A 26,117-nucleotide genomic window follows, 5' to 3' on the forward strand; every position below is an offset into this window, starting at 1 on the left:
TATTAATATAATTATATTATATATCAATATATCAATATAAACAATATAGGAATACATTGTTTACATATATTATATATTAATATATAGTATATTATTACTATATTAACATATTATGCTGACATTTTTAGATTACATTAGTGTTTGAGATTATTAGTACTGTATTTATATAATTTTTATCCTGTATACTCCCCCCAATTTGTCCTGTGTTCCCCCAACTCCCTCTGAATTTCATAATTTCTTCTTCAATTATTATTGTGATTGATACATTACACACACACACACACACACACACACACACACACACATAAATATAAAATTTGGCCTAGTTTTCTCCAAATTTCATTACTATAAAGTAAGTAATGCTATTTAAGAAATTCAAAACTAAAAAGCAGTTAACTTAGTGTTTCTGAATTTACATAAACTATATTGACATCTGCAAAAGTATTTCATAAACCAAAGTTTGAGGATTTTGCAAGCTCGAGAGATAAACAGTAAACCCATCCCCTGCTGGATTTTGGGAGTGTAGAGAGGAGCACCAAGTCTGTTTTGAAATTGCTGGTGCTTTACTGCCGTTGTTTCTTGACATTTTGGTTGTGAGCCCAGTTTTTAACAGCTGAACCATCTCTCCAGCCCCCTCTCTATTTCTTGAGGGTGGACTTACAAAAAAGGCTTTATTACAACAGTAAGTATATATGTGAGATACATGCTAGGCTAACAATTCTAATTTTTAGTAAATTTCTTTAAATATCAAAAATGGTCTGTTTGTGCTCAGCCTAAATTTAGGTTTAGTGTGTTATTATTTTTATAACTTTGAAAACGATAATACCAGGTTTATATGACAAATATTTAGAATTTGTTACTAACCATCTTGCTTCCCTATATTTTTGGTTATGAGCCTAGCTTTGAACGGCTGAGCCATCTCTCCAGCCCCCATCTCACTTCCTAATTATATGGAATAAAAACACATACAAGTTGAGTATTTCTTATCCAGAATGCTTGGGATTAGAAATGCTTAGGTTTCTAATCTTTTTGAGACTGTGGAATATCCAGACATATACATAGTACTTATACATCGTACCTTCTAGCTTATATGTGGATATAATGATGTCTGGGGGTGAGACTCAAGACTAAAGGCAAAATTTTATGTTTCTTAAACATGAAGGATGGAGATAATTTTATACAGTAATTTTATTAAACTTCTAAAGCTGGGCATGGCAACATGCAGTTGTAATCCCAGTATTCAAGAAGCTGAGTCACAAGAATGCAGAATTCAAAAGCATATTGTAAAATTTTATCATATAACAGTCCAGTAATTTTTAAGTCAAATATGTACAGACTTTGTTGACTGCATACTCTTTTAAACCTCAACGTATATGACACATTTTTCAGGTGTTTCTAAGAAACCAAATTAAGCCTGTTTTACTGATTTCTTAAAAGGGAAATCATAGCAATCCTATTTGCTAATTCATGCTTATAGTAAAAAGAGTCAAGTAATGTTATCACTGACCAATATGCTACTTCAAATTCTTATTTTTAACTTGAAAATATTTTTTGGCTTACCTGTTGCGTGTAACAAACTGGCTTCTACTCTGTGGGGAATTCTTGGTGGTATTTTCATCGATGCACGTATTTGGTAAAAACTAAAAGCGCAATAAATAGGTTATTTTAAAACATATGTTCCCATCTCTACATTTTGTATCTATTAAAATAAAATTCTGGCCCAATTCTATCAGTTCCCTGTAACATTTCCCATATCCACCTATGAAATACTAGCACAGCATGAAACCAAAAGAGAGATTTGGCACATGTACAGAAGAACAATAGAAACATAAACAACTATACACCGTAGCTTTACTGTATAGCAGTGACTGTGATACTAACCTATGGAATTATTAAGTCTTCTAAGAACTTCAGCATTTAATTTATTTAAAAGATAATGGAATTGGGCTAGCAAACTGCTGCCACTCCTGATTTCATAACTTAAGTTCAATTTTTACAACTTTCATTGAAGGACAGAACTGACTCACTTATACACACACACACACACACAAATGTAAAAAAAAAAAAAAAAAAAATCAAAGAAAAGAAAATGTTTCTGATTGTGAGTTTGAGAAAGACATCAGATTAATTCAAAATAGCATTTTAAAACTGATTTTACACATGCCTTGAATTCTAGTACATGGAAATCAGGAAGCTGGGGCAGAAAGATTTTAAGTTTGAAGCCAGCTGCGCTGTATAAGACCCTGTCTTAGAAAAACAAACACTAAAACCCCTCATATGATAAGCTAGAAGGCACTATGTAGACATCTTGGGGAGAAAAGAAATGAACACTGTGGTGCAGCTGTGAGCCCAGAAAGGACGGGTGATGACCTGCGGGAGTGGAGTTAGCTACAACCCAGAAGGAACAGAAAGGCCCTCACAGAGCTCCTTCCACCTGTCCCTAACAGTCACTGGCAACTGACACTTGCTGGGAGAGGGGAGTATCCGTTTCCACTGGGGATGAAACCTCTGACAGGCTGCCCGTGTCTAATGGAAGAAGCAAATATACAGTTTGGCCTTAGGAGTACACTGGGAGCACCAAGTGGACTCAGTAGATTAAAAATCAAAAAGACCGCACATGAAGTTGAGAGAGAGAGTGTGCTAGTGGGAGAGGTAGAGGAGGAGTTAGAGAGGGAGGAGATGGACTGATCAAGGCACGCTGCTCACATGCACGAAATAAATCAATTTAAAAACTAATTAATTAAAATATGTATTTGGTTCATTGTTTAAGAATTCAATTGTTTTCAAGGTAGGAGCGAGTTACTGTATACATTTTTACTTTCTTGTTTCAAGTCATTTTATCCGTCACTGTAATTATTTTAAATTAGATAAAAGTTATAAAATAAAATTTTTTATTAATACAAGATTTCCCAAAGTGAGGCAAACATTAAAACACAAGGATAAGGTTGGCACACACCTGCAATCCCAGCACTCACGATGCAGAGGCAGAGAGGCAGAGAGGCAGAGAGGCAGAGAGGCAGAGAGGCAGAGAGGCAGAGAGGCAGAGAGGCAGAGAGGCAGAGAGGCAGAGAGGCAGAGAGGCAGAGAGGCAGAGAGGCAGAGAGAGGCAGGTAGATTTCTGTGAGTTCGAGGCCAGCTTAGTCTACTAGTGAGTTTCATTACAGCCAAGAGCTAACCTTTCCTCCCCCTTCTCCTACCCCCAAAACAAAACAGAGAAAAGAAAAGGCAGGGACACTGAAGGTGACAATACTGGGATCATGCTCTCAGTGACCATAGAAAACAAAAATCAAAAAGACAGCACATTAAGTTGAGAGAGAATGTGTTAGTGGGAGAGGTAGAGGAGGATGTATATAAATGACATGCAGAAGGGAGCAAGCAGGTAGTCATATCACAGGGGCAGAATTAATCACAGTGAACAGAAGTGTAAAGTGCCCTAAATGGACATAGCAAACTCCATGGAGGCAGAGTAGTACGACTAAAAAGATTATACAGCCTGCTGGCAAGCAAGGGTAGCTAAGAGTTAAAACCCAAGCAGGAAAAACCTTCAAACCAAAGAGCAAAGTCTTCAAGGGGCTCTTCAACCTCCCATGAGAACAACATGGCTCAATATTACGTGAATTTAAAGCATAAGTATATGACACAAAAGCTTATTAAGACTAAATAAATACTAGGTGATATTTCATTTTAAACCATTGAAGCAGTACTATTTTTTAAGTGTCTAACCATAATTTTGTATTTGACAACTTACACAAAATATGAGCATTGAATATATAGAACACAAAAACCCCCACAATTCTAAAATACGTAATTACACCCCCACACACACCATATAATGACAATTATCAAAAGGAACAGGGTTGGTAAGGCTGTGGAGCAGAAGACCCATGGCTGGTGGGTCAAAAGAATCTTAAATATTCTTACCACACACAAAGAGATAAGTCGTGAGGCAACAACTAAGCTCACTACCTTAAATGGCTCCAAAATCTACATCAAAACATTACACTGTATCCTATAAAATACAATGACTATCATTTTCCTAGAACTATGAAAATGTTCAAATTAGAATATATTAGGGACAACCTATTGGATAGCTGTAAAGGTTGGGATATTACATACATATTCTTTTTTTTTTTTTTTTTTGGTTTTTCGAGACAGGGTTTCTCTGTGTAGCCCTGGCTGTCCTGGCACTCACTTTGTAGACCAGGCTGGCCTCGAACTCAGAAATCCGCCTGCCTCTGCCTCCCGAGTGCTGGGATTAAAGGCGTGCGCCACCACGCCCGGCTTACATACATATTCTTCATCAAGGACGAATGAACTTCAAGGCCTGGTAATACGTATCTCTTGAATTGTGGGCCACACACCCTGTTTAGACTACTCTTTCTGTGCTAAGAAAAAGCAGCCACGGATGCAGTGAACCAGTGAATGAATGGATAGGTCTAGATTAGGCCCAGGACTACAGTTTCCTGCCCTGTTTATCTAGTCCCCTGCAGTATGGTACACTGTAATAGCATTTAACCTAGTATTATATAAAAATTACCTTAGTTAGCAAATATGGATTGAGGGTTTTTTTCATATTTGAAATTTTTTTGGTAGTAACTACAATAATCACCAGAAAAGTAGAGATTAATATGGAAAAAAAATTAAGTTAAATACTGTTAGAAAAGCCAATTCCAAGTGTGTCCTATGAATAATGTGAAAAGACTGTGTGTGTGAAGCCAACATGAAATGAGGGGTGCCCCATAAGCATAAAAGAGAAAAATGAGGGAGGAGAAAAGACTGCAAGGCGGCTGTGGTGGTGGCTGAGAGCACAGAGAATGAACCAGCAGTGCAAGAGAAAACACTACAAATTAGCTGACAGCTGGTAAAGAAGACGCTTTAATTTTGTGACTGGTGCCTGTGGAATCTGTGATGAAGTGCGGCCGGCTGTGGTGAAATTGATCTCACAATAAATATGCTTCCTACAAATAAGAAGGCAAATGAGTCCTGTTCTAATACTGCACCTTCTCTGACAGCTCCCGAAAGTGCCTTTGTCTACAAACAAGTGTTCACCCTGTCAGTCTGCCCTGTAAGCATGTTTTCTGTTATCTGTGCGTAAAGGGTGCTTCATGGCTTGGGAAGCGATGTGCTCTTTGTCAACAAGAGATTCCTGAGGATTTTCTTGACAATTCTTGTTGTCACCAGAAGAACTTAAGGCTGCAAGCAGAGGAAATGGTGAATATGCGTGGTGTTATGAAGGAAGGAACGGGTGGTGGCAGTATGATGAGTGCACCAGTCGGGAGCTAGAAGATGCTTTTTCCAAAGGTAAAAAGAACACGCAAATGTTAATTGCTGGATTTCTGTATGTTGTTGATCTTGAAAACATGGTTCAATATAGGAGAAATGAACATGGACGTCGCAGGAAGACTAAGCGAGATATAACAGATATATCAAAGAAGGGAGTAGCTGGACTTAGGCTGGACTGTGACACCAATACTGTAAACCTAGCAAGAGAGAGTTCTGCTGATGGTGCGGACAGTGGATCAGCACAGACTGGAGCTTTTGTTCAGCTGGCAGTGCCATCTTCTACAAGGCCCCTGACATCAGTTGATGGTCAGTTAACCAGCCCTGTAACACCATCCCCTGATGCAGGCATTTCTTTGGAAGACTCTTGCTCATTCACAACTCAGTGGAGACAGCATAGCTGAAAGGAGTCACAGAGGTGAAGGAGAAGATCATGAATCGCCATCTTCTGGCAGAGTACCAGATACCTCCGTTGAAGAAACAGAATCAGATGCCAGTAGTGATAGTGAGGATGCCCCTGTGGTAGTTGCACAGCACTCTTTGACCCAACAGAGACTTTTTAAATGCAAACCAGACAGTAGCCGACCAGTCAGACCGATCAGGAACTGACCGATCAGTTGCAGGGGGTGGGACCATGAGTGTCAATGTCAGATCCAGAAGGCCTGATGGACAGTGCACAGTGACAGCGGTTTAAACAAATGTCTTCAGCACCACACTCAAGGGTAAAACGGATACCTGTAAATTTCTGCCCACGTAACATTATACTCATCCTTAGTAGTGCATTGTGGGAGTTGGGGTAGGGGGGTGGGGAGGGATATGGGAAAGACAGACCTGAAATTAAAATGTCTAACATGTCTCTGCTCAAATTTATTTAATGTGAGGAACTGGGGTGTTGATAGTTGAGAGCTGTTTAGTATAACACAGTTTTCTTGACATCTGTTTACTTTATAGTGTATTTTTTAAGTTTTTAGTTCTGGCTAGTGTGTCCCTGTGCATTAATGGTACTCATCTGACTCCTGCACTGCCTTATTTTTCTGCATGGATTGGTATAAAATCTTCAATAAAATGAGATATTTGATATCATTAAGAGCAGGAAGCTTGATGTGACTTTGGGATTTTAAAATAGATGATTAACAGCTATAGCTGGTCTTCTTCAGATAAACGGTAAAGCTGCAGCTAATGAGGTTTAGGAATCTGTACTGCACTTCATGGTGTTCCCTTCCAGAAGATTTGCTGTCTTGTCCTTGTACTTGGAGGTTTCTCTTAGTCTGCATTTTTCTTTTTGATTAAAAAAACTTTATAATTTAATAAATACTAGAGTTTATCAGAAAAAAAAAAGAGAAAAATGAGACAGCATCATTAAAAAGCTAAGGAATCTGTGAGGTCACCCTGCCACTGAAGAAAACCTGACTGTAACGCAAAGGGACCAGGGCACAAGACAATATCCTGAAAGCTACTGGACAGGAGGAACAAAACCTATGCCCTACACAGACTGCACTGCTCAGCAACCAAATAGCTAATGAAGTAATAGTTTGCCAATTAGAGAAATGCCACTGTTCTGAAACTCGTAGTAAAATAATCACCCTGGGCAAAGACCTTCAAAGGACACCACTGATTAGGTTATAAAAAGCTTTATAAAGGTTCACCAGACTGTTAATATTTGAAATCAATCTTGTCACAAAAAGAAATAGCCAGACACTGTATGTTCTGTAATGTATCCAAAAGGACACAGCACCACTTGAGTGTTCTTCTAAAAACTACTGAGTGTAAGCCTTTAGATTATGTCACTGATTATAGCTTTAAAAAAAATTAGATATATAATCAAATGTAACCTGTGAATGTTAATTTAATCTAGTCGTTAAAAGAATGTTTTTATTTCTACAATATTTTTCTTAAACTCTAAACAGAATCGTATGAGGTAAAAGTGGTTAAAACAGGGAGCAGGTGGCAGTGATGATTCAGTGGCTTAAGCTGGCTTGCTTCTGAGCCTGATGGCCTGAACTTGAGAGCTGGAGACCACAGGTGGAGAGAGACCTGCCCCTGCAGGTTGTCCTCTGACCTCTGTGTGCATTCTGGAGTACATGTGTTCTACATGCAGGTAGACACACACAAACCACATGATAAAAATATCACTAAAGAAAGCATATACGGCATTAAAAATGTTACTACATTTCTCTCTCTCTCTCTCTCTCTCTCTCTCTCTCTCTCTCTCTGTGTGTGTGTGTGTGTGTGTGTGTGCGCGTGTGTGCGTGTGTGTAGGTGTGTTCATGCTCCTCTGACCAATTCTAAGTGCTAAGAGAGCTCTTTGAATGGCTTCTTTCTCTCTTTGGATCCTTGCCCACTCCATGATAACAAGACGTAGGATAAAAATCTGTAAAAGAAAGTTGTGTCTGCCAAGTTGAGGCTATTTGGCATCAGCTAGTACTCAGCCAAGCTGTCAGCTGACTGGATTGATGAATGAACCCAGCAAAGATTAGCCAAGCTAAAAGAGCTTAACAGAACTATCTAGCTAGTACAGCTTTAGGAGCAGAAATACATGTTGATGCAATGCTATTATAAGCTCTGTGCTTGCTATTAGCTGGTTATACATATATTACCATAGCAATAAATAAAAAATGCACAAATCAATACTTAGGATTGGTACTTGCTATAACAAAATTTTAAAACACAATGACTTTATGAACAACGTAAATGTTAATTATAAGAAGTAGAAAAATAATGAAGACATTACAGATTAGAAAATTAGTAACTCTTGTTAATGGGATGATTAAAATATGTTATTTATAAGAACTTAGGAAGAAATTAAACAATGTCCTAAGAAAGTTTAGGAGATGAAAAAGCAATCCTAAATGGTTTCTACTAACTAAGCACTGTAAGATGGAACAGGAGAGAAAAAGCTAAAGAAAGAATTAGTCACTTTACATCAGGATCCAGGGACCTCAGAGGAACTAGGACTTGGGACTTGGAAAATAAAAATACTTTGTTTCTGATCTAAAAGATATTTGATATAAGATGAATCAAACATTATATTAAAAATGTAGTGTACATTTTTCTTCAAAATTCACAGAAAGAATTAAGGTAGGCTGTACGTGGGCATTCTTAGATTGACAAAATGCTTTTTAGGAAGTTTAGTTCTGTGCTTGGGCAAAGAACTCTGATGCCCAAGTGGTAGTGATTACATCTACAGAGCAAGCATGTTTCAAAAACAATTACAGGTATGAGCTTTTAAAGTGTGGATGAGGCCATGGCTGTTTCAGGTATAAATGTGCCTAATATGTTGAGTCTAAAAAGCCAGCAGCCTGGATTCCTGGCTATGTTCTGTAACTTTCTTAATCAGCAGCCTACACTGGATGAAACAGCATGCCAATTCAAGGTGCCTTGTATTGTGGGTAAATTATTTTTGAGTTCTGTTGTCCGAGTTAAGATAGGCTAGCCTACTAATGAATGAGAGGCTACACAAAATATACTGGAGGAAAGGAAAACATTAACAGGCTATTTTCATTTTTTAAAATAACAACATAGCAAAATTAAGCCAAATCCTCTGAAAAACAAACTCCTTAAACCTAGAAAATCTCTTACTATAATTAGTTATTGAGCCCCCACAAGATAGGCTAGACCTAGACGTGGTGCAGAGGATATGACCTATATACAAAGAGGATACATTCTATACAAAGTTACTTGTAGCCCTCACTTCAGTCACGGACCATTCAGCACAACTCTGCCACCCTAAGTCCACCCTCCCTTTGCCTTTGAACAAACAACTCTATCACCCTCAAAAGGTGTGAATCTTAAACCTACATTCCAAGAGTTTTTCTTCAAAAAAAAAAAAACAAAAAAAAAAACAAAAAACAAAAAAAAAAAACAGGGACCTGGCTAGACTAGTGATAGATCCAGTTACTTTTGACCCGATTTGGTTCCTTACTTCTTTTGGAATCCAGGAGGTGAGTCAGCTGGTTATGGACCCAGCACTGGACAGCATAGCACAATGCACACACAGCCCTTCAGTTAACACATGAGCATTCTGTAGATGCCTCTGAAATGCTTGCTGTGCTCATTTATTTTTCCTTTGAAAAGGGTTTCCTGTGTAGTGCAGGCTAGCCTGAAAGTTACATAACGCAGACCAGCCTTTTGTGCTGGTTTCCCAAGTGCTAGGAATCGCATACATGAACCAGCATTCCAGGCTCCACTTGCATTTCTTCATGCAACCATCGATTTTACCCTATGTGGTGGTTTGCATGAGGAGGGCCTCCATGGGCCCTATGTTTGAAATCTCAGTCCTCAGTGGTAGAATCATTTGGAAAGATTAGGAGGTATGGCCTCACTGGAGGAGCTGTTACTGGGGAAGGCTTTGAGGTTTCAAAAGACTGGGAGCAATTCCTAGAGTGTGTATTTCCCCGTCTCTTTGCCTCCAAACTGAGGATCAAGATGTGTGCTCAGCTGTTTCTGCCATCATGCCTTTGCGCTATTACCACAGACTCTGGTTCTCTGAAACTATAAGGCCCAAGTTAAATGGTTTCTTTTATAATGGCATTTATTAATGGCATTTTTTCAAAGCAATAGAATAACTAACATACCACATTAACATGTGTTTGTAGTAATAATGATAATAATTCTATTCTCACTGGGAAATGACTCACTGCAGCAGAATTTTCTCTTAATTAATTTAAATATTACTGCAACAAGAAGCCTATGATTGGACAGGGAAAAGGAAGGCGGAGCAAAGAGTTTCAGGGACAGAGACAGGGAGGGGGAGAGAAGGGAGGAAGATGGAGGAAGAGAAAGACAATCCAGATTCCGAGTGGCTTTAAATAGACACAGGCAGCTATGAGTATCTTATAAGGAATGGATAATTACAGGACAATATGTCTTATCTAGGTGGACAATTTATAACATTATCAACTGGCTCTGAAATTATTTTGTGGGCATCTTGTGAATTGAGAATTTATTGATATATAAATCTGACTTAGGATTATAAGCTTCTTGAGTTTTTATTTACTGGGTTATGGGGATTTGTGACAACTAGCCTCAGGGGTGGATGGCTGGGGAGGTACAGGTGGCTCTGAGGCAGGGAACTGGAGCTAGCTTGGGGCTAGCCTCCATGGCTGGAGCAGAGTACATAGCACAGAGTACATAGCTTGGTGCCATTTTTTAATATCTCCCACAACAACTCACCGAACCTAAACCTACACTATCAACTTATCTCAGACACTAAAGGGTATCAGAAACACAGCTCTGCCTTTCCATCACCTTTCTTCTAGAGTTCTAAAAACCCTTTAAAAATAACATATTCATGTGGTGGTACATACCTATCATAATCCCAGCACTGGGGAGACTGATGAACAAGAACTGTTATGAATTTAAGGCCAGCCAGGACTATGTAGCAAGATCCTATCTCAAAAATTACAAAATAGCTGAATAAATAATATATCACATTTCTAAGACTTGGCTCTTTCATTTCATCCTTTGCCTATTTTAAGTCTTATCTGAATTTTAATTCTATCTCTGACGTAAGATAAACAGACAGGAAAAAAGGAAGGGACACAAACAGAGGAAGAAATCCCTTACCCTAAGATCTAGTTGGCTTTTCCTGCTAAAGTCAAGAAACTTCAGTATAAAGTCAAAATTGCCATAGAGATAATGCCAGTTTTCCTAAGACCTTTCAAGCAAAAATACTCAAAAAAACCAAGCTAGAGAGATGGCTCATGGTTAAGAGGAGGCAGTGCTCTTGCAGAGGACCCAAGTTCAGTGCCCAGGTCTTACGTCAGGTAGCCCAGAACCACCTGTAACTTCAGCTCCAGGGGATATCAACCCATCTTCTGACCTCTATAGCCCTGCATGAACATGCACAAACTTACAGACAGATAAACGCACAAACACAGACACACAAACACATACACAAATCTTAAACAACAACAACAACAAAAAAAACATGATTATGTAGGGCAAAGGTCTTGGTAACACTGAAGCCCACCATTTTAGCATTTCTCTCACACCACTGAACCTAAGCAAGGTTCCTTGAAAACCACCTTAAATATCATTTACAAAAGGAAATTCTTTAAGTCAATAAAAAGTAAATGAGCTCATATAATTTGCCTTAATTTGTAAGTTAAATTTTAAGCCTTGCTTAGTCTTTAAACCATGTTGTCCATTACCTGCTTTCCACATGTAACTGAGACACAGACTCTAACGGCACTGAAATGAGACTCTCTCTTAAGAACCTCACATACAGGTCTTGGATATGGACTGCAATTTTCGTTAACAATTCTTTGTTTCTCTTAAATGCTCACTCTTGAGAGTTTATTCTTCCTTGCCTTAATAAGCTTTATCCTGACTTACCATGAAATACTTTTCTGCAAAGCATCAAGGAGCTGCCTTTCTCTTAATGGAGACCTTTAAGTTGGGAAGGAAATTCCTCGGGCTACATGGCAGTGTTGGGCTGTTTTCCTATTGCTGCTAATATCACTGTAATGACTTTATTAACAGAAAAATGTCCTCCTTGATTTCTATTGAATCTTTGTTATATATGCTTTATATTTCTACTTAGCTATTTCTTTGTATATAACTTTCCTCCATTATATAATATGCCTATAAACTGTAAAAATGAGATAATACATTTTCATTAACGTACCCCCCTCAATGATCAATACAAAATCTCAAATACATATTAAATATATTCAACATTATCACTAAATCTACGTGCATAATCTCCAAATATCTAGTTATATGAAATTACTTAGACTATAATCACCTAAATATAGCTCTCTTTATATATATATAAAAACTATAATTAAATTCTTACTATAAAATGCATACCCTCTTTGGAATAAATCCACGTTGTAGAACTTGTTTAGCTCCACGGAGAATTCTACCATTGCTTGAACTTCAGTCATTTTTTAATTTATACCCAGAGGGCAAATCTGGTAACAGCACCTTAGTTAAAAGGGGAAGAGATCATGAGAAACACAACAGAAATGGCAATTTAGAAGCCTAGCTTAGCTTAATCCAACCAAGCAGGACCAGAATCCAGAGATACCAACCAGCAGTGCTACTTTTACCACAAGATGTGTTGGTTATAAAGTTTTTCTAACATTTCTTCCCCTGTGCCATCCATACGATAACCCATGGATATTTTTGTTAAATGAAGAAAATATTTTTTAAAGAACAAAGCACTTTTGAATTAAAAAAAATCCCTCTCATAAAAACCTAAGGCATTAATTTTCATGGAAGTTAAAATAAAAGGTGCACAAGCAAGTGAAAATTAAAACATTCACATACGCATTGAAAAATAGTTCCGTGTGTGTGTGTGTGTGTGTGTGTGTGTGTGTATAAAAATAAAACTGGTGTCAGTGACTTGTATATTTTTCTAATCGGCTTATTTCAAATTAGCTTCCGAAGAACATTTAAGCCAGTAAATGTAAATGACATTATTTTAACTGTAACTATTATCCTGTGGGCATGTTGCAGTTTAAAAGCCAGCCTGTGTTATTGTTTCAGTGGTTTCTATTTTCACTATTTAGACAGATAACAAACATCCATACCAAGAGCACATATTTGGAAGAGCAAGTTAGAGACGATAAATGCTTGGAGATAATCCTCCACTGATTTCTGGTATCTCTGCACCTCTTACTAAGGCAAGGACTCTAACAGTTGCCTTTGTTCCAGACTATCTCTTCATGGACATCTGAAAAGCCAGCAACAGTGTCTCACACTAGAGCTAAGAAGAGATCTGCTACTATTCTACACAATAAAGCCTTCCCATGCAGAAAACAAGTGGGTGGACTGTCCATGATCAAAGTTCCAGGATTCTTTAGCTCAGGGTTCCTCTCCTCTTCTATACTTTGTTGCTATGTGATGTCACCTGGCCCAACTGCTCTGAGTAGAACCCATCTTTGACTCTGACTGTTAAGTCCAATGTTTCCTGCCAACATTATGGCACCATAGCAAGCAACTCATTAGCAAGCATAGTAAAATCTCTCAGCCTTCACAGCTCTCGAAAAACTACTGGCCAAAATTCAGCAAGTATTCTAACCTATGATGAAGTGAGTGCAAAGGAAATGCCATATACTTACCTCTGCTGATCAGATCTTCATTTTACATTATTAAATAATGAACCTTGTATTTCCAGTTACTGATTCTTGTTGTTAAAAATATATTGTGCCCCCTATGAGAAAGAAACAATAAAATAAAACCACAGATACAAAATCTATCTTTAAAATACCCATATTTCATTACTTAATGTTCACAATTTACACACAGGACTTACATCCTCCTCAAGGCTTAGGAATACATTATAACTTCATCATTAACTATTCTGTATTCCTATTAAGGATTCACATATATAGACAACACAGTACAACAGAGTACTTTCTTAGTTCAGTGGTTCAGAAACACTTCTCAATGACCACCTAAAACATTGGAGACCTTCATAATTTTTAAGATAGAGAACTCTTCATTTAAAATAACTAAGTTTCGAAATTTCATGTATTTCATACAGACATGTATACATAAAATATACTATTTAAAAGAATAACAAAACATTGCCCGACTATGCTATATAGTTTTTCTTTCTTTTCTTTTCTTTCTTTCTTCTTCTTCTTCTTTTTTTTTTGTTTTTTTTTTGTTTGTTTGTTTGTTTGTTTGTTTGAGACAGGGTTTCTCTGTGTAGTCCTGGCTGTCCTGGAACTCACTCTGTAGACCAGGCTGGCCTTGAACTCAGAAATCTGCCTGCCTCTGTCTCCCAAGTGCTGGAATCAAAGGTGTGGGCCACCACTGCTCGGCATACAGTTTTTCTTACAGTTCAAATATTTAGATGAAAAAACTTCTGACTTGAATGTAATTGTGTTAGGTTTCAAAAACATTAAAATGAGGACCATGTTCACTCTTCACTGTTTTTCTTAATGATGATGTAGACTGTGCCAAGTCTACTACTTTAGTCACCTCATCAATTATAATAAGGATTAACATAGATCGCATCAATGTACCTTTAGATAAGAGACTCCCCATTTCATCGAAATGAGGTCAGTTCAAGGTACCAGTGGGCTCAGTAATCACAAGAAAAGCAGGAAGCACATATAGTATAGTACAAAGGTACAATAAGTCTTTAGGACTTCAGTCCCAAGATGTTGTCTTCCTTTCCTTCAAAGAATAGATAGTACTCATCTCACAGCAAACAGTAATAAGCCTACTACAGGGACAAGACATAAATTCTCATCTTTCATTTTGGGATTCCAATTCTTATGTAGAGAATTGGGAAGTAGGTACAGTTTTAGTAGAGCTCTTGTTTTCTTTTTGGCTTTTGGATTTTCTTTGTAAGAAGGGAGGTCACATTTTTGATAGGCTATCGTGATAGCTAGAGTAGCAGACAGTGCATGTCACTTCTTTTTTCCTTTCCGTGCCATATGGTCACCAAGCCCGAGACTATTTCTCAATCTCTCTTGATGCCAAGTTACCCTGCCCATGGAATGTGGTTGACTGACTGCACTTATGGAATATAAACCGAAGTGAAGCATGCAGCAACTAACTTGTTTAAAAGGAAATTCTCTGCCCTTAAGTTCACTTCCCATCATTTTTCTAGGCAAGAATATCTTCTTGACAGTAGTCTAGTTTTGATCACAAAGATTAGGGCAAAAGTCTTTAAACACTGGCAAGAGAAGAGAAGTATACTGGACTCCTGAGTGTCTTAGCTGCTTAGACACTGCTCAGTCCTTTTGTCTTATGATTCTTTGATACAGTAATACACTTAATCTATACCTTTGTATGCAGATTCCTTCATAACTTCTCTGCCCTCATCTCTTAGCAGCCTGCCCACTCCAGTCATTCTTAATTCCTTTCTATCTCAAGCACAGCTGGTGGCCCCAAAGTCCTGGTGTTCTCTGGAGCTCTCCTCCATCCAGCTATGGACTGTTACCTTTTCTTGGTCTAGACTCATATACCAGCTTCTCAACCAGGCTTGCCCTGGCCACATTATCTACCTGCTTCAGCCACACCCTACCTGTTCCTAAGCACTTATGTCCCTTTAAAATATTGAAGACTTTACCCACTACCTTTAAAAATCTAGATCGCTACAGAGCCTAGGCTGGTCCTGAATTCTCAATATTTCTACTTCTTTCTCCACATAATGTGATTATAAACACGAGCTATCAAATCCAGCCTTATTACCCTTTCTTACATCTTAAATACAAACCTCTGTAAAAGTGGGACATTCTGGTTACTCTATTTACTGCTTCATACTCATATGGAAGAAACTCAAATTTTAATCTTAGTGAATATTTAAGATATTAATATTAAATATTTCATAAATAGATCATTATTTTTCTCCTATCTAAAATAAACCAATTTGGAGGAAGGCATTATGATATGGATATGTTAGCAGGCACTGATGGAATACATTCCCTTATTAGTGTATGTTCAGAATTCTCCTCTGCTCCAGTTCCTATACCCTACTATGCTTTTCACTATATTGTTGCTGTCTACTTGTCTTAAATCCTTTTCTTTTTATTAAACAACATTAAAGAAAAATATACATACATATGTACAAATGTACTTTTACAAATTGTTTGGAGGAAAAAAATAACAAAAGAACTAAGGAAAAGGTAAGGGTGAAAGAAGAAAGAAATAAGAGGGCTCTCAGGGTTAGTGAGCATGATTGTGATTCTCTTGACACAAACTAGTCTTTTTCCCATCCATAAAATGCTGCTTGGCCCCATCAATCCTTGCTGGCTCTCTGCAAGAGGAATCAGACATTTTCTGTGATCTACAGTCCACCCCTTGGTGGAAATCATTGATGTCTCTCAAAATTCCCAGAAGGAAGCTGGAAGACTTTTTTCCCCTTTAAGGTGAAATCTTACTTTTAAATGTTGTTAACTCATTAAAAGATCAAGATAAAAAACTTGTAAATCACTGTAAATCAAATTCAAAAAGTGCAAATTCATTCTATGGACTAACATACTGATTTCTAATTTATACAGATTTTTACACCACTCACAAGAAAAATCCTGGTCTGTCCTTTCTCAAGAACTAACAAAACTGTCAGAAAAGACTTCTTTCCTTGTATCACAATTATGCATAGGGAATTCTCCAGTACAACTCTTCTGCAGTCACAAGCCATGAGCTTCATAGCCTTTTCAACAGTCTAGGGCAGGCTCAGAGCTCATAGATTTAACCATGGCCTCTGACATTATCGGAATCAGCTGACTTATCTGAGACTAAATGGTTTACCCTTGTAGTCCTGGCAAAACAATACAAAACTTAATAATCTGGAGGCCAATCAAACAGAAATCCGTTCTGCACCATTTCCTAAATCACCAGCAGATAATTCAGCTAAGCAATCTACAAATCCCAATCTAGACAAGGAATGACTCTGGTGCTCAGTGAGAAATCCATGCTGAAAAGCCCATCCCTACCAAGCACAGCTAATAAGCAGAGAAAAAGAAATTACATTGTAATACCTCAGGAAAAGTTACTTTTTTTTTGAGACAGGGTTTCTCTGTGTAGCCCTGGCTGTCCTGGCTCTAACTCTGTAGACCAGGCTGGCCTCAAGCTCAGAAATCCACCTGCCTCGCAAGTGCTGGGATTAAAGGTGTGCACCACAACCGCCCAGCTAAGTTTTTTTCAATGAAAAAAGTTCAGTTATGAATCTGAAAGTCATTCTTGTTCTTTCTGAAATGCTGTGACCAACATGAAGACCACAAAACTGTCTTAGTGTGAGTGAGGGACTGACTTCGTAATTTAATTTCAATCTAACAGAAGACATGTCAAACTTCTGTTTTTACATGGCTTAATCTATACCTTAATAGGTAAGCACACTTAATCTATACCTTTGTATGCAGATTCCTTCATAACTTCTCTGCCCTCATCTCTTAGCAGCCTGCCCACTCCAGTCATTCTTAATTCCTTTCTATCTCAAGCACAGCTGGTGGCCCCATGTCTAGATTGGGATTTGTAGATTGCTTAGCTGAATTATCTATACCTTAATAGCTAAGCACAACTTCCCTGTGCCGACAGAACTACTATTTTAAACATTCTGTGGTGAGTATTAAAAACACTAGGCCTGGGCATGGTAGTGTACACCTTTAATCCTAACACTCAGGAGACAGAGGCAGGAGATCTCTCGATTGAACTCCAACGGGACAGGAACCTGCGGCAGGAGTTGATACAGAGACTATGGAAGGGTGCTGCTTACTGGGTGGCTTCCCATGAATTATTCAGTCTGCTTTCTTATCAAACCTGGGACAACCAGCCTAGGGATGGCCAATTCCATAATGGGCTGGGTCCTCCCTAATTAAGAAATATCCTACAGCTAGATCTTACAGAGGCGGTTTTTTCTTTTTTTTCTTTTTTTTCAATCGAGGTTTCCGCCTTAAAATAACTTTAGCTTGTGTCAAGTTGACGTAAAACTATCAAGCTCAATATGTCTTTTTAAATATTTAAAGCATTCGATGTATATGTATATGTGGGTACTTGAGTAGGGGTGCCCACAGGGCCAGACTTCCTAGTGGCTGTGAGCTGTCCGACATAGGTGCTAGCAACCAAACACTAGTCCTCTGCAAGTGTTCTTAACCATCAAGCCATCTCTCCAGAACTTATGAACTGAACTATCTCAAGTAGTTCTCTAGATTAAAATTAATTTTACCTGTTTCCCCACTTTTTTCAGATTTTTATTATTTATTTATTTATTTATTGAGACAGGGTTTCTCTGTATAGCCCTGGCTGTCCTGGAACTCACTTTGTAAACCAGGCTAGCCTTGAACTCAGAAATCCACCTGCCTCTGTCTCCCGACTGCTGGGATTAAAGGTGTGCGCCACCACTGCTGGCTTTTTTTTCCCCCCGGAATTTTTATTCAGCGGCCACCTTCAACAAAAGGGGGAACCAACAGCTAGTTTCTGACTTCTACTTGTAATTTAGGAACTATAAGACAAGAGAAATCAAACAAAACCCGTGATAGTGTTGGTCCAAAGAATGACACCAAAATGGTATCACCGACAGAAAACAAACAACTTCTTGAAAGGCTCCTTGTTAACATGGAGTGTGTCATTTTCTCATAAAAACAAGAAATACTTTTCCTCCAGTACTGTCTGAAAGTTCATTTTTTTACCCAGCTAAATACTGTCTAACATAAACTTCCTTCTAAGAAGCCACACTGTTACTAGATCTTCACGTTCACTATAGTGAGAGGTTCACATTATTACGGACATGGAGACTGATTGCAAAGGAAGGAGCAGTAGAACCATTCACACTGTAAGAGATGACTGGGAACTGAGATTAACATTTGGAAATTGCAACCAGCAATAGAAGAATATCTAAAATGCACAGGTAAATTTAAGTCTGTCAGTTAGAAATACAAGAGAGACTTTTAATGAGGTTAGAATGGCATTACCTCAGTGCATCTAATAGCAGTGAATACAGAATCCATGTTAATTTCCTTGGGTTTCTCTAAAGAAATAAATAGGAGGCCTTAAATAGGGGAAAGCCAAGAACACTTCAGAATGCTGTTTTCTTGTGAGTCACACAAAGGTCTTTTTAATAATCCTGTTTGTATCCCACCAAGCAGTAGAAAGATGATCCCTCCTGGTAGAAGGAATGCTTAGCTTTCCTAAATTTCAATCTAAATTTCGAACTCTACATTTACATAGCTGTTTTGAGCTAATCTCGACAAGACATAAACCACACAGTATATATACTAAAGACAATCAGCTGGTGACATCTGGATTTTCAGGGTTTGCATCAAGTCATGTGATTAAGTATGCACTGGCTGGCTGATTGTGAATATCTGAGCAAGTCTTATTTCGTAGGTTTATATGCAGTCCTTTTCTGGGTGGCTGAGGCCATGGCACCCTGCCCATTTTATTCGTTCTTACTCGGCAAACCATGCTCAGTACAGGATCAGAGCTGCTCTAAAGGGCCCGGCCACCTGGCAAGCTCCAGCCTCTAAGGATCACCACCCACCCAGAAAGCTTGTAACCACTCACGCAGAATCGTTTGCATGGACATACCATGCATGTGACAAGGGCCAGTCACAGCAAAGCTGAGCTTAGTCCAGTTGTTCCATTAAAACAAGTTAAGCAAGGCAAGTGTCTATCTAGAATTTTCTGCTGGTATTCCTCACTTCTCAAACTAAACTCTAAATTTAGCATTTTACCAGCCACTTGCACACTGCATGAACTACACAAAATTATAAATATAGAATTAGACTCCCTTCTTTGGGGAAGGGAGAGAAGACAGGCCTTTGGAGGAAAGGGAAGATTAATTTGACAGACATGTTTCTGGAAAGCTTTGTTCTCCGTTGGTGATACCAATAGAGAGCAAACAGCAGAGTGAAATAAAAGCAAATGCAGGCACTTATGACTTATGCAGCAACTCCTACACTAGCAGCTTTAATTATGCTATTTGATTTATTTCTCCTATAAGCCTGCAAAGTAAGGTTTCCAGTAACACAAAATGTTCCTGTAACTATTCCAAGGTCACACAGAAAGGAATTAATGAAAAAAGACATACCCATATTGTATTTTCACTTACAATACTCAAAAATTCACACCTGTAAATAACAATTAATGATCATGAAGCCATAGATAAATGTGCCCACCAGAGGAAAAACCAGAAGGAAACACTAATGGGAAAAACTATACTTAACTAGATTAACTATGTTCAGTCTCCCATGTAATCAAAGGTATTGCTATGAAATCCTTAAAGTTCTCTCACCCACTGCCACAAACAAAAGCATACTTTGAAGAGACTGTCCCTTCTGGTTTCATTAAAGCTTGTGTTTATACAGCTGACTATTAAAAAGAAAATGCATTATTACTAATATTACAACTGACATTTATATAAGTAGGCACTCTAAAAATCAACAAAAGGAACACTGTTGATATTAGAAAACTGTGTCAATAGCATAAAAAAGGACAAATAAGAAATAAAAGCCAGTAGGAAGCATTAGTTCTCCCGACTCTGTCCATGCTTGCTTCTGTGCATGAGAATGTGTGAACTGTGAGCTTTTCATGTGACAATGGAAAACCCTACCTCCAATTGTCATTTGGACAATAGGAATGCGGGATTTACTAAAGCCAGTTCATCCAAACTTTTTAAGGATACATTAAAATAGAGGACTTCTAATTCAGCAACATGGCTGCTCTAGCAAGGGATCACATTTAAAGATATGATCTGGGCAGACTGGAATCACACCCTGGATTACAGGCTGTCTGATCTGGCTGGAATACAGACAAGCCCTCAGTACACACCTTTAATCCCTAACAATGAAGGGAAGGTTAGTTTGTAGAAGGAAACAGCCTTGTTTGAAAGTGATGTCTAATGGAGGGGCAAAGTGAGGCATCAGAGAAAGATTTGACAGAACTGGATATGCTGAATTCACACAGAACCAGAGAGGAACCACAGGCTACCAAAGAGCAATGAGGAAGAGAGAATTACCCTGCTAACAGCACAGGACAGAAGGGTTTGGTTATACTCTTTAAGACTTCAGAAGGATAGTCCATCCTTTCGTCTTAGCTCCAGACTTTGTCTCTGTAACCCGGGGATCCATCCCATAAACAGCCACCAAACCCAGACACTATTGCATATGCCAGAAAGAGTTTGCTGAAGGGACCCTGTTATAGCTGCCTCGTATGAGGCTATGCCAATACAGAAGTGGATGCTCACAGTCAGCTATTGGATGGATCACAGGGCCCCCAGTGGAAGAGCTAGAGAAAGTATCCAAGGAGCTAAAGAGATCTGCAACCCTATAGGTGGAACAACATGATGAACTAACCAGTACCCCCAGAGCTCGTATCTCTAGCTGTATATGTATCAAAAGATGGCCTAGTTGGCCATCACTGGGAAGAGAGGCCCCTTGGTATTGCAAACTTTATATGCCCCAGTACAGGGGAATGCCAGGGCCAAGAAGTGGGAGTGGGTGGGTAGGGGAGCAGGGAGGAGGGGAGGGTATAGGGGACTTTCGGTATAGCATTTGAAATGTAAATGAAGAAAATATCTAATAAAAATAAATAAATAAAAAGACTTCCGAAGGACCTAAGTTACAAAAGCCTGTGGAATCCCAGTGATCCTCTACTGTCTAGTTCAAGGATCTACTCAACAGTAGTTGGAAAAACAAAACATAACCTTTTTGTTTGCTTGTTTGTTATCTCAACAGAAAACAAGCCTCAGAATCAGAGTGAAGGAATACTAACTTCTTGACATCCTATGCTTCTTTGTAGTTATTATTCCACGACCAACTTTGATATCAGACTTGCATTCTAACTCAGACTTAAATCTGTTTTCACAAATGGAAATAATTTTATAATCCCTACCTGAAAAACGAATGCTCACAAAGTAATATACACAAAGCATTAAATGTGGTACTTGGTGCATGATGCTCAATAAATAGCTAAATATCATAATTTTTAAATATTCTGTTCAAGAAAATTTCTACTCCAAATAATATAGATTATGTAAAACTAGTTATAATTTTCAAGTGTATAGCCTGACAATATCTTCACTTGTAGGACAGACAACTTTAAATGGAGAATGACTAACTCCAATTAAAATCCAAAGCAGATCTTTATAAAGACTGGGGAAATAAACAACTCAAGATTTCAATTACAAACTTAAGGAACTTTTTTACCGATTTCACTTCTAACATTTTCCCCTGATCACCTGTATGATTTAAAAGCTCTTCTATAAGTATCATATTATTATATGGCAATTCAGTTAGGAATTTTACACAAAGGAGCTGGGGAAAGCCTGCATTCTAACCCTGTCCACCTGTACTGGGAACTTTTTCTAAGTCTTAGAGCTAAGTAAGGATGAGGACAGCATGAAAACCTGGAGTTCACGATTGCAAAGGACAAAAGGGGCAGAGGACGCAGGCTTCCATGGTCCTACACTGATGATGATCCCTGACTTGTTAGACAGGAAGAGGCTACTTAGACACCTTCCAAGTCTATAGCTTACTGGCAAATTTTATACATCAATGATCACATGTGACAGTCACCACTGTTGTTAACAGTAATTATGAATGCTACACTCGCCTACCATAGTATAACCCGGAGAGGATTCAATAGGAAACAGCAATTCTAGGACAGATTAAACTAACTGTTGCTAAAGGACATGAATAAAACTTAACAGAAATGTTCTAAATGCCTATTGAGAACCCACTGCATCTGGCCAAACCCAGACTTCTATATTCACAAGATACTCTAGAAATAATTTCTATACTATGATTGGCGTGATAGAACTCTACAAAGGAAATACACACTGTAATTGTCTTAGAACTGTCTTGGTTGAGAGATAATTCACAAAGTTGGTTTGATAAAACCAAGAACTGGGTAAGAGTTTTAGATAGGATATACCCTTTAATGACAGTATACCTGGCACCTCTGTATTTCTGTATTTCTATTAAAGAGGTTAATTTTTGTATTTAGCACGCCCTTTATACCTGAACACTTAGGTGCATGTTAAAACTGACAATCCTTAAAACATGCAACCTCTGTGGAAGAGCCTAACTACACTCTTGAAAACATGCAGCCTACCAACACGCTCACTGTAACTTTTTTGAAAACGTCTGGATCCAGTAAGAATGCTCTCTATATCCCAGCTCTGCATCTGGTTCCTACTCGGTCCTTAACCTTGACACTCAAAGCAAACTGAGCTACTCAGTCTAAGGCTCTATGCTTTCTTTATCTCTGCTCACTTAAACAAACACATGTGCACATCACAAAGTTCACTAGTTTTCTCCTCCATACCTCAATTCAAAAACAAAGGAAATCCTGGCCCTCTACATCTCCTAAACAATCTCTCGTGACGACCCGTAAGTCCAAGGGGCTCTAGTTTACAGAAACTGAAGTGAACATAAAAGACAATAGAAAACTAGAGAGTCACTAAAGATAGAACTCTTACAGTTCCTTTCAGGATCGACTCTGGGCAAACAAAGAGTCCGTCTCTTTTACATACTGAATGACCCAATGCCTGCTCATTGTGTCTGAACATTAACTAATCTAAGCTCGTTCAGAGTTCACTACTATTCTACTAGATATAGTGTATAGAAATATGAAATTTAAAAAAAGACATCAAACTGTTTAGGGATTTAAATCTTTAGGGATTTAAGGACTAGTAACTTTATTGTTGCTAGTATCTAATTAAACAAACAAAAATATGTATTTCCCGTGGCAATTTTTGTCTGTGGTGGCCCTAAACACGTTTAAATGAGGGGTGATTACAGACAGATTACTGGGCTGCCAGCGTTACTACTACAGTTTACAGGTGGAGACACTGAGGGGGAGGTTCAATGGCTTCTTCAGACTACTACTGAGTTATGCTCTGGGTTCAAATCTTTTCACATTTACTCTTGTGCCTGCTGTATAACACAGATCCCTTATTTCAATTCAAAGAAAATTAACATAGCTCACTATAATACTAAGAGTTTGTAGATGGTAACTTTCTAATAGATATTTCCCTACAAGTAAAGAGACTGGTTTTTAAAGGAGAGCAAGCATCTTTGAGAAACAACAATAACCTATTTGCATTTGAAAAAGCATTAAAATGTAAACTATAGGAAAAGTTCTTCACTTCATCATACATACAAGTTCTTTTAAGAGAAATGTACTTTAATTACACGGGGTTCTTCTACTTTTTTTCATTTTAAGGCCACTCTGAACAAGAACTACTCCTTTTTCCCCCTGCCTTGGTATTTTTCTTCTTAAAATAGAAACAGAAAACAATGTAAGTCCTACCTGACATAGATAACATAAGGAAGAACTTATTGTTTGTAGGCTGCTTTGAGATTCCAGAATGAAATACATAATCCAGTTGTTCTTCAACCCTAAAACAAAGGCAAACTTTACTGACAGTAACTGCCTCAGCAGATGCCTCCAGAGCGTGAAACACCATCATCAACAGAAACACAAGGTTCATTTCAATTAGATTTGAATCAAAATGGAGGGAAGAAAAGCTCCCAAATATATTAAGTTCTTTTGCCCAAATCAAAAGATTAAATACTTCTTTCTTGATAAGCAATTAATCCTATTCTTGTTCGCAAAAACTGTACGCATTTATTAAATAGAACAAGCTCAAAATGATGTAACCAACCGTAATCATAAGAGTAAAACAACAAATCAATACATTTTATATAGTAATTTTTGTTAAATTTCACTTCAGGTTTGTTCCTGGTCAACTGTTATTTACAGGAGCACTGACCTCTGGCAAATCTTAATTCTTTATAAATGGCAGTTTGTTTCTCATAACATGACTGGTACATGTAATTCAAGATCCAATAAAGTGAACTGCCATTCTTTAGAGAATTTCTGGTGAAGAAAGATGAAGAAACTGCTCTAGAAGCTTCAGTGGGGATACTAGGCATAGCCCTAGCTTACATAGAAAGCGGAAGAGAACAGAGGTTGTTACAACTCTTCAGGGATGTAATAAAAAGTAAAACATATGGACTGAAAAAGAGGTTCCATCCACACATATAGGAAAAAGGGGTTTTATGACTTAAAAAACAAAACACCAACATTAAAGAACTGAAATCGGTTCGGTGGTTAGGAGCTGCTGGACCGAAAGCAATGAGGCGGGGACCAAAAGAGGTTAGGAGAGTGAGGGCCTCTGAAGGCAAGGCTCGACACTGGAGCAAAGAGATGCTAAAACGCAACAACAACAAAACGCAAAAGGCCAAAAGCCCACCCTCCCACAAGTCAGGAACTAACAAAAGAGCTAGAACGAGGTGCCAAGGAGTAAATAGTGCTAACAGCGAGGAAACTGATCGGCGACGGCCAAGGGGTTAACGACTGGGGATGCACAGTCGAGGGACCGCGCTGGACCGAGCGGAGAGCTCGACCGACGTCGAGGGACCACCGGGGCCAAAGGGCGCGCGGGCGCGGGTGGAAGCGAATGAGGGTCGAAGGGCCAGGCGGCGACCGTGGAGCCGGGCGGAGAGCCGGCGGGACACCGGGCACGACGAGTGGCAAGGGCCGGCCGGGAGCACCCGCCCGCGCGCCGCGCCCCTCGCGTCCCCGCCGACCTTCAGCGGGCCCAGGACCCGGCTCCGACTGAGGCCAGGGCGCCAGAGGCGGACGAGGCGAGGAGGCCACTTCCTGTCCGGCCCCGCGGGGGAGATGGACTTGGCCCGCGTCGCGGGGCCGGGAGTCGCGCGGGCAGCGAGGGGCTCACCTCTCAACCGGCACGGCCTCGGCTGGCGCCTGTGCGACGGAGGAGCTCTGCGTCCGGCTGGTAGGCGTCCTTAGCCAGGTCCGCACCATCCCGCCCCGGGCCCGCTCACATCGCCATCGCAGCACCCGCAACCACCGCAAAGCCAAGAGCCGGCTCGTCTCCCGCGCTGGGCTCCCGGCCCAGAGTCGCCGGCGAGCATGCGCAGTCGCGTCGGTCCCAAGGGAACCCGGCCGCCGAGCGCTACCTGCGTTCAACAGGTCCCGGCCCGCGGCCCCGCCCCTGGGGCTCTCCCCTCCCCCTCCCGCAACGTCCCGCCTTCTCAGAGGCGAGGACCCGCCCCCTTGGGCTCCAAGTCCCGCCCCCCCAGGAGACACCGCTGCCGCGGGCCCCCGGCGCCAACCGAGATTTGAAGATTTGTTCTCCCTTCCCGGCTCGCCCCTCCCGAGTTCCCGCGAGAACGGGAGACTTGCGTCAATAAAACGCGCGAGCCCAGCCGGAGTGGGAGCTGGGGGACAGTGTGGACCACTGGTCGAGAGTTAAAGGACCCCAAGAGATGCGAAAGGACAGTTGAAGACTGAAGAGATTTCTCTCCAAGTCATCCTTTCTCCTCCACGTCTTCTCTCCTTGCTGCCATGGCTAGGGCCGACCCCGCGCCTCTGCCAGGGCAGTGGGGTCGGTGCTACCCCAG

The 26,117-nt window shown here is 39.6% G+C and overlaps 1 protein-coding gene and 1 pseudogene across 6 annotated transcripts in view; one reads left to right on the forward strand and one right to left on the reverse strand.

The window, feature by feature from the left end:
• The window catches only part of Fam135a (family with sequence similarity 135 member A), an 85,457-nt gene extending 59,754 nt beyond the window's left edge, over nucleotides 1-25,703 (reverse strand). For 2 of the 6 annotated variants that reach the window (XM_029475903.2, XM_021156641.3), the window contains exons 1-4: nucleotides 25,430-25,702; nucleotides 13,350-13,441; nucleotides 12,094-12,210; nucleotides 1,561-1,640 (exon numbers count right to left, since the gene is read on the reverse strand). In XM_029475903.2, coding sequence (XP_029331763.1) covers nucleotides 1,561-1,640; nucleotides 12,094-12,170 — 157 coding nt within the window. In that variant the 5' untranslated portion in view covers nucleotides 12,171-12,210; nucleotides 13,350-13,441; nucleotides 25,430-25,702. Of the gene's footprint in view, nucleotides 1-1,560; nucleotides 1,641-12,093; nucleotides 12,211-13,349; nucleotides 13,442-25,429 lie in introns of all 6 variants that reach the window. The other 4 variants (XM_085836076.1, XM_085836075.1, XM_085836077.1 and 1 more) reach the window with 3 other exon arrangements.
• On the forward strand, nucleotides 4,815-5,974 carry LOC110306443 (E3 ubiquitin-protein ligase RNF146 pseudogene; annotated as a pseudogene).
• Nucleotides 25,704-26,117: the final 414 nt, after the last annotated feature.

The sequence above is a fragment of the Mus caroli genome, unplaced genomic scaffold (assembly GCF_978045245.1).
Source record: "Mus caroli unplaced genomic scaffold, Mus_caroli_1 scaffold_1, whole genome shotgun sequence".
In the NCBI taxonomy this organism is placed as follows: Eukaryota; Metazoa; Chordata; class Mammalia; order Rodentia; family Muridae; genus Mus; species Mus caroli.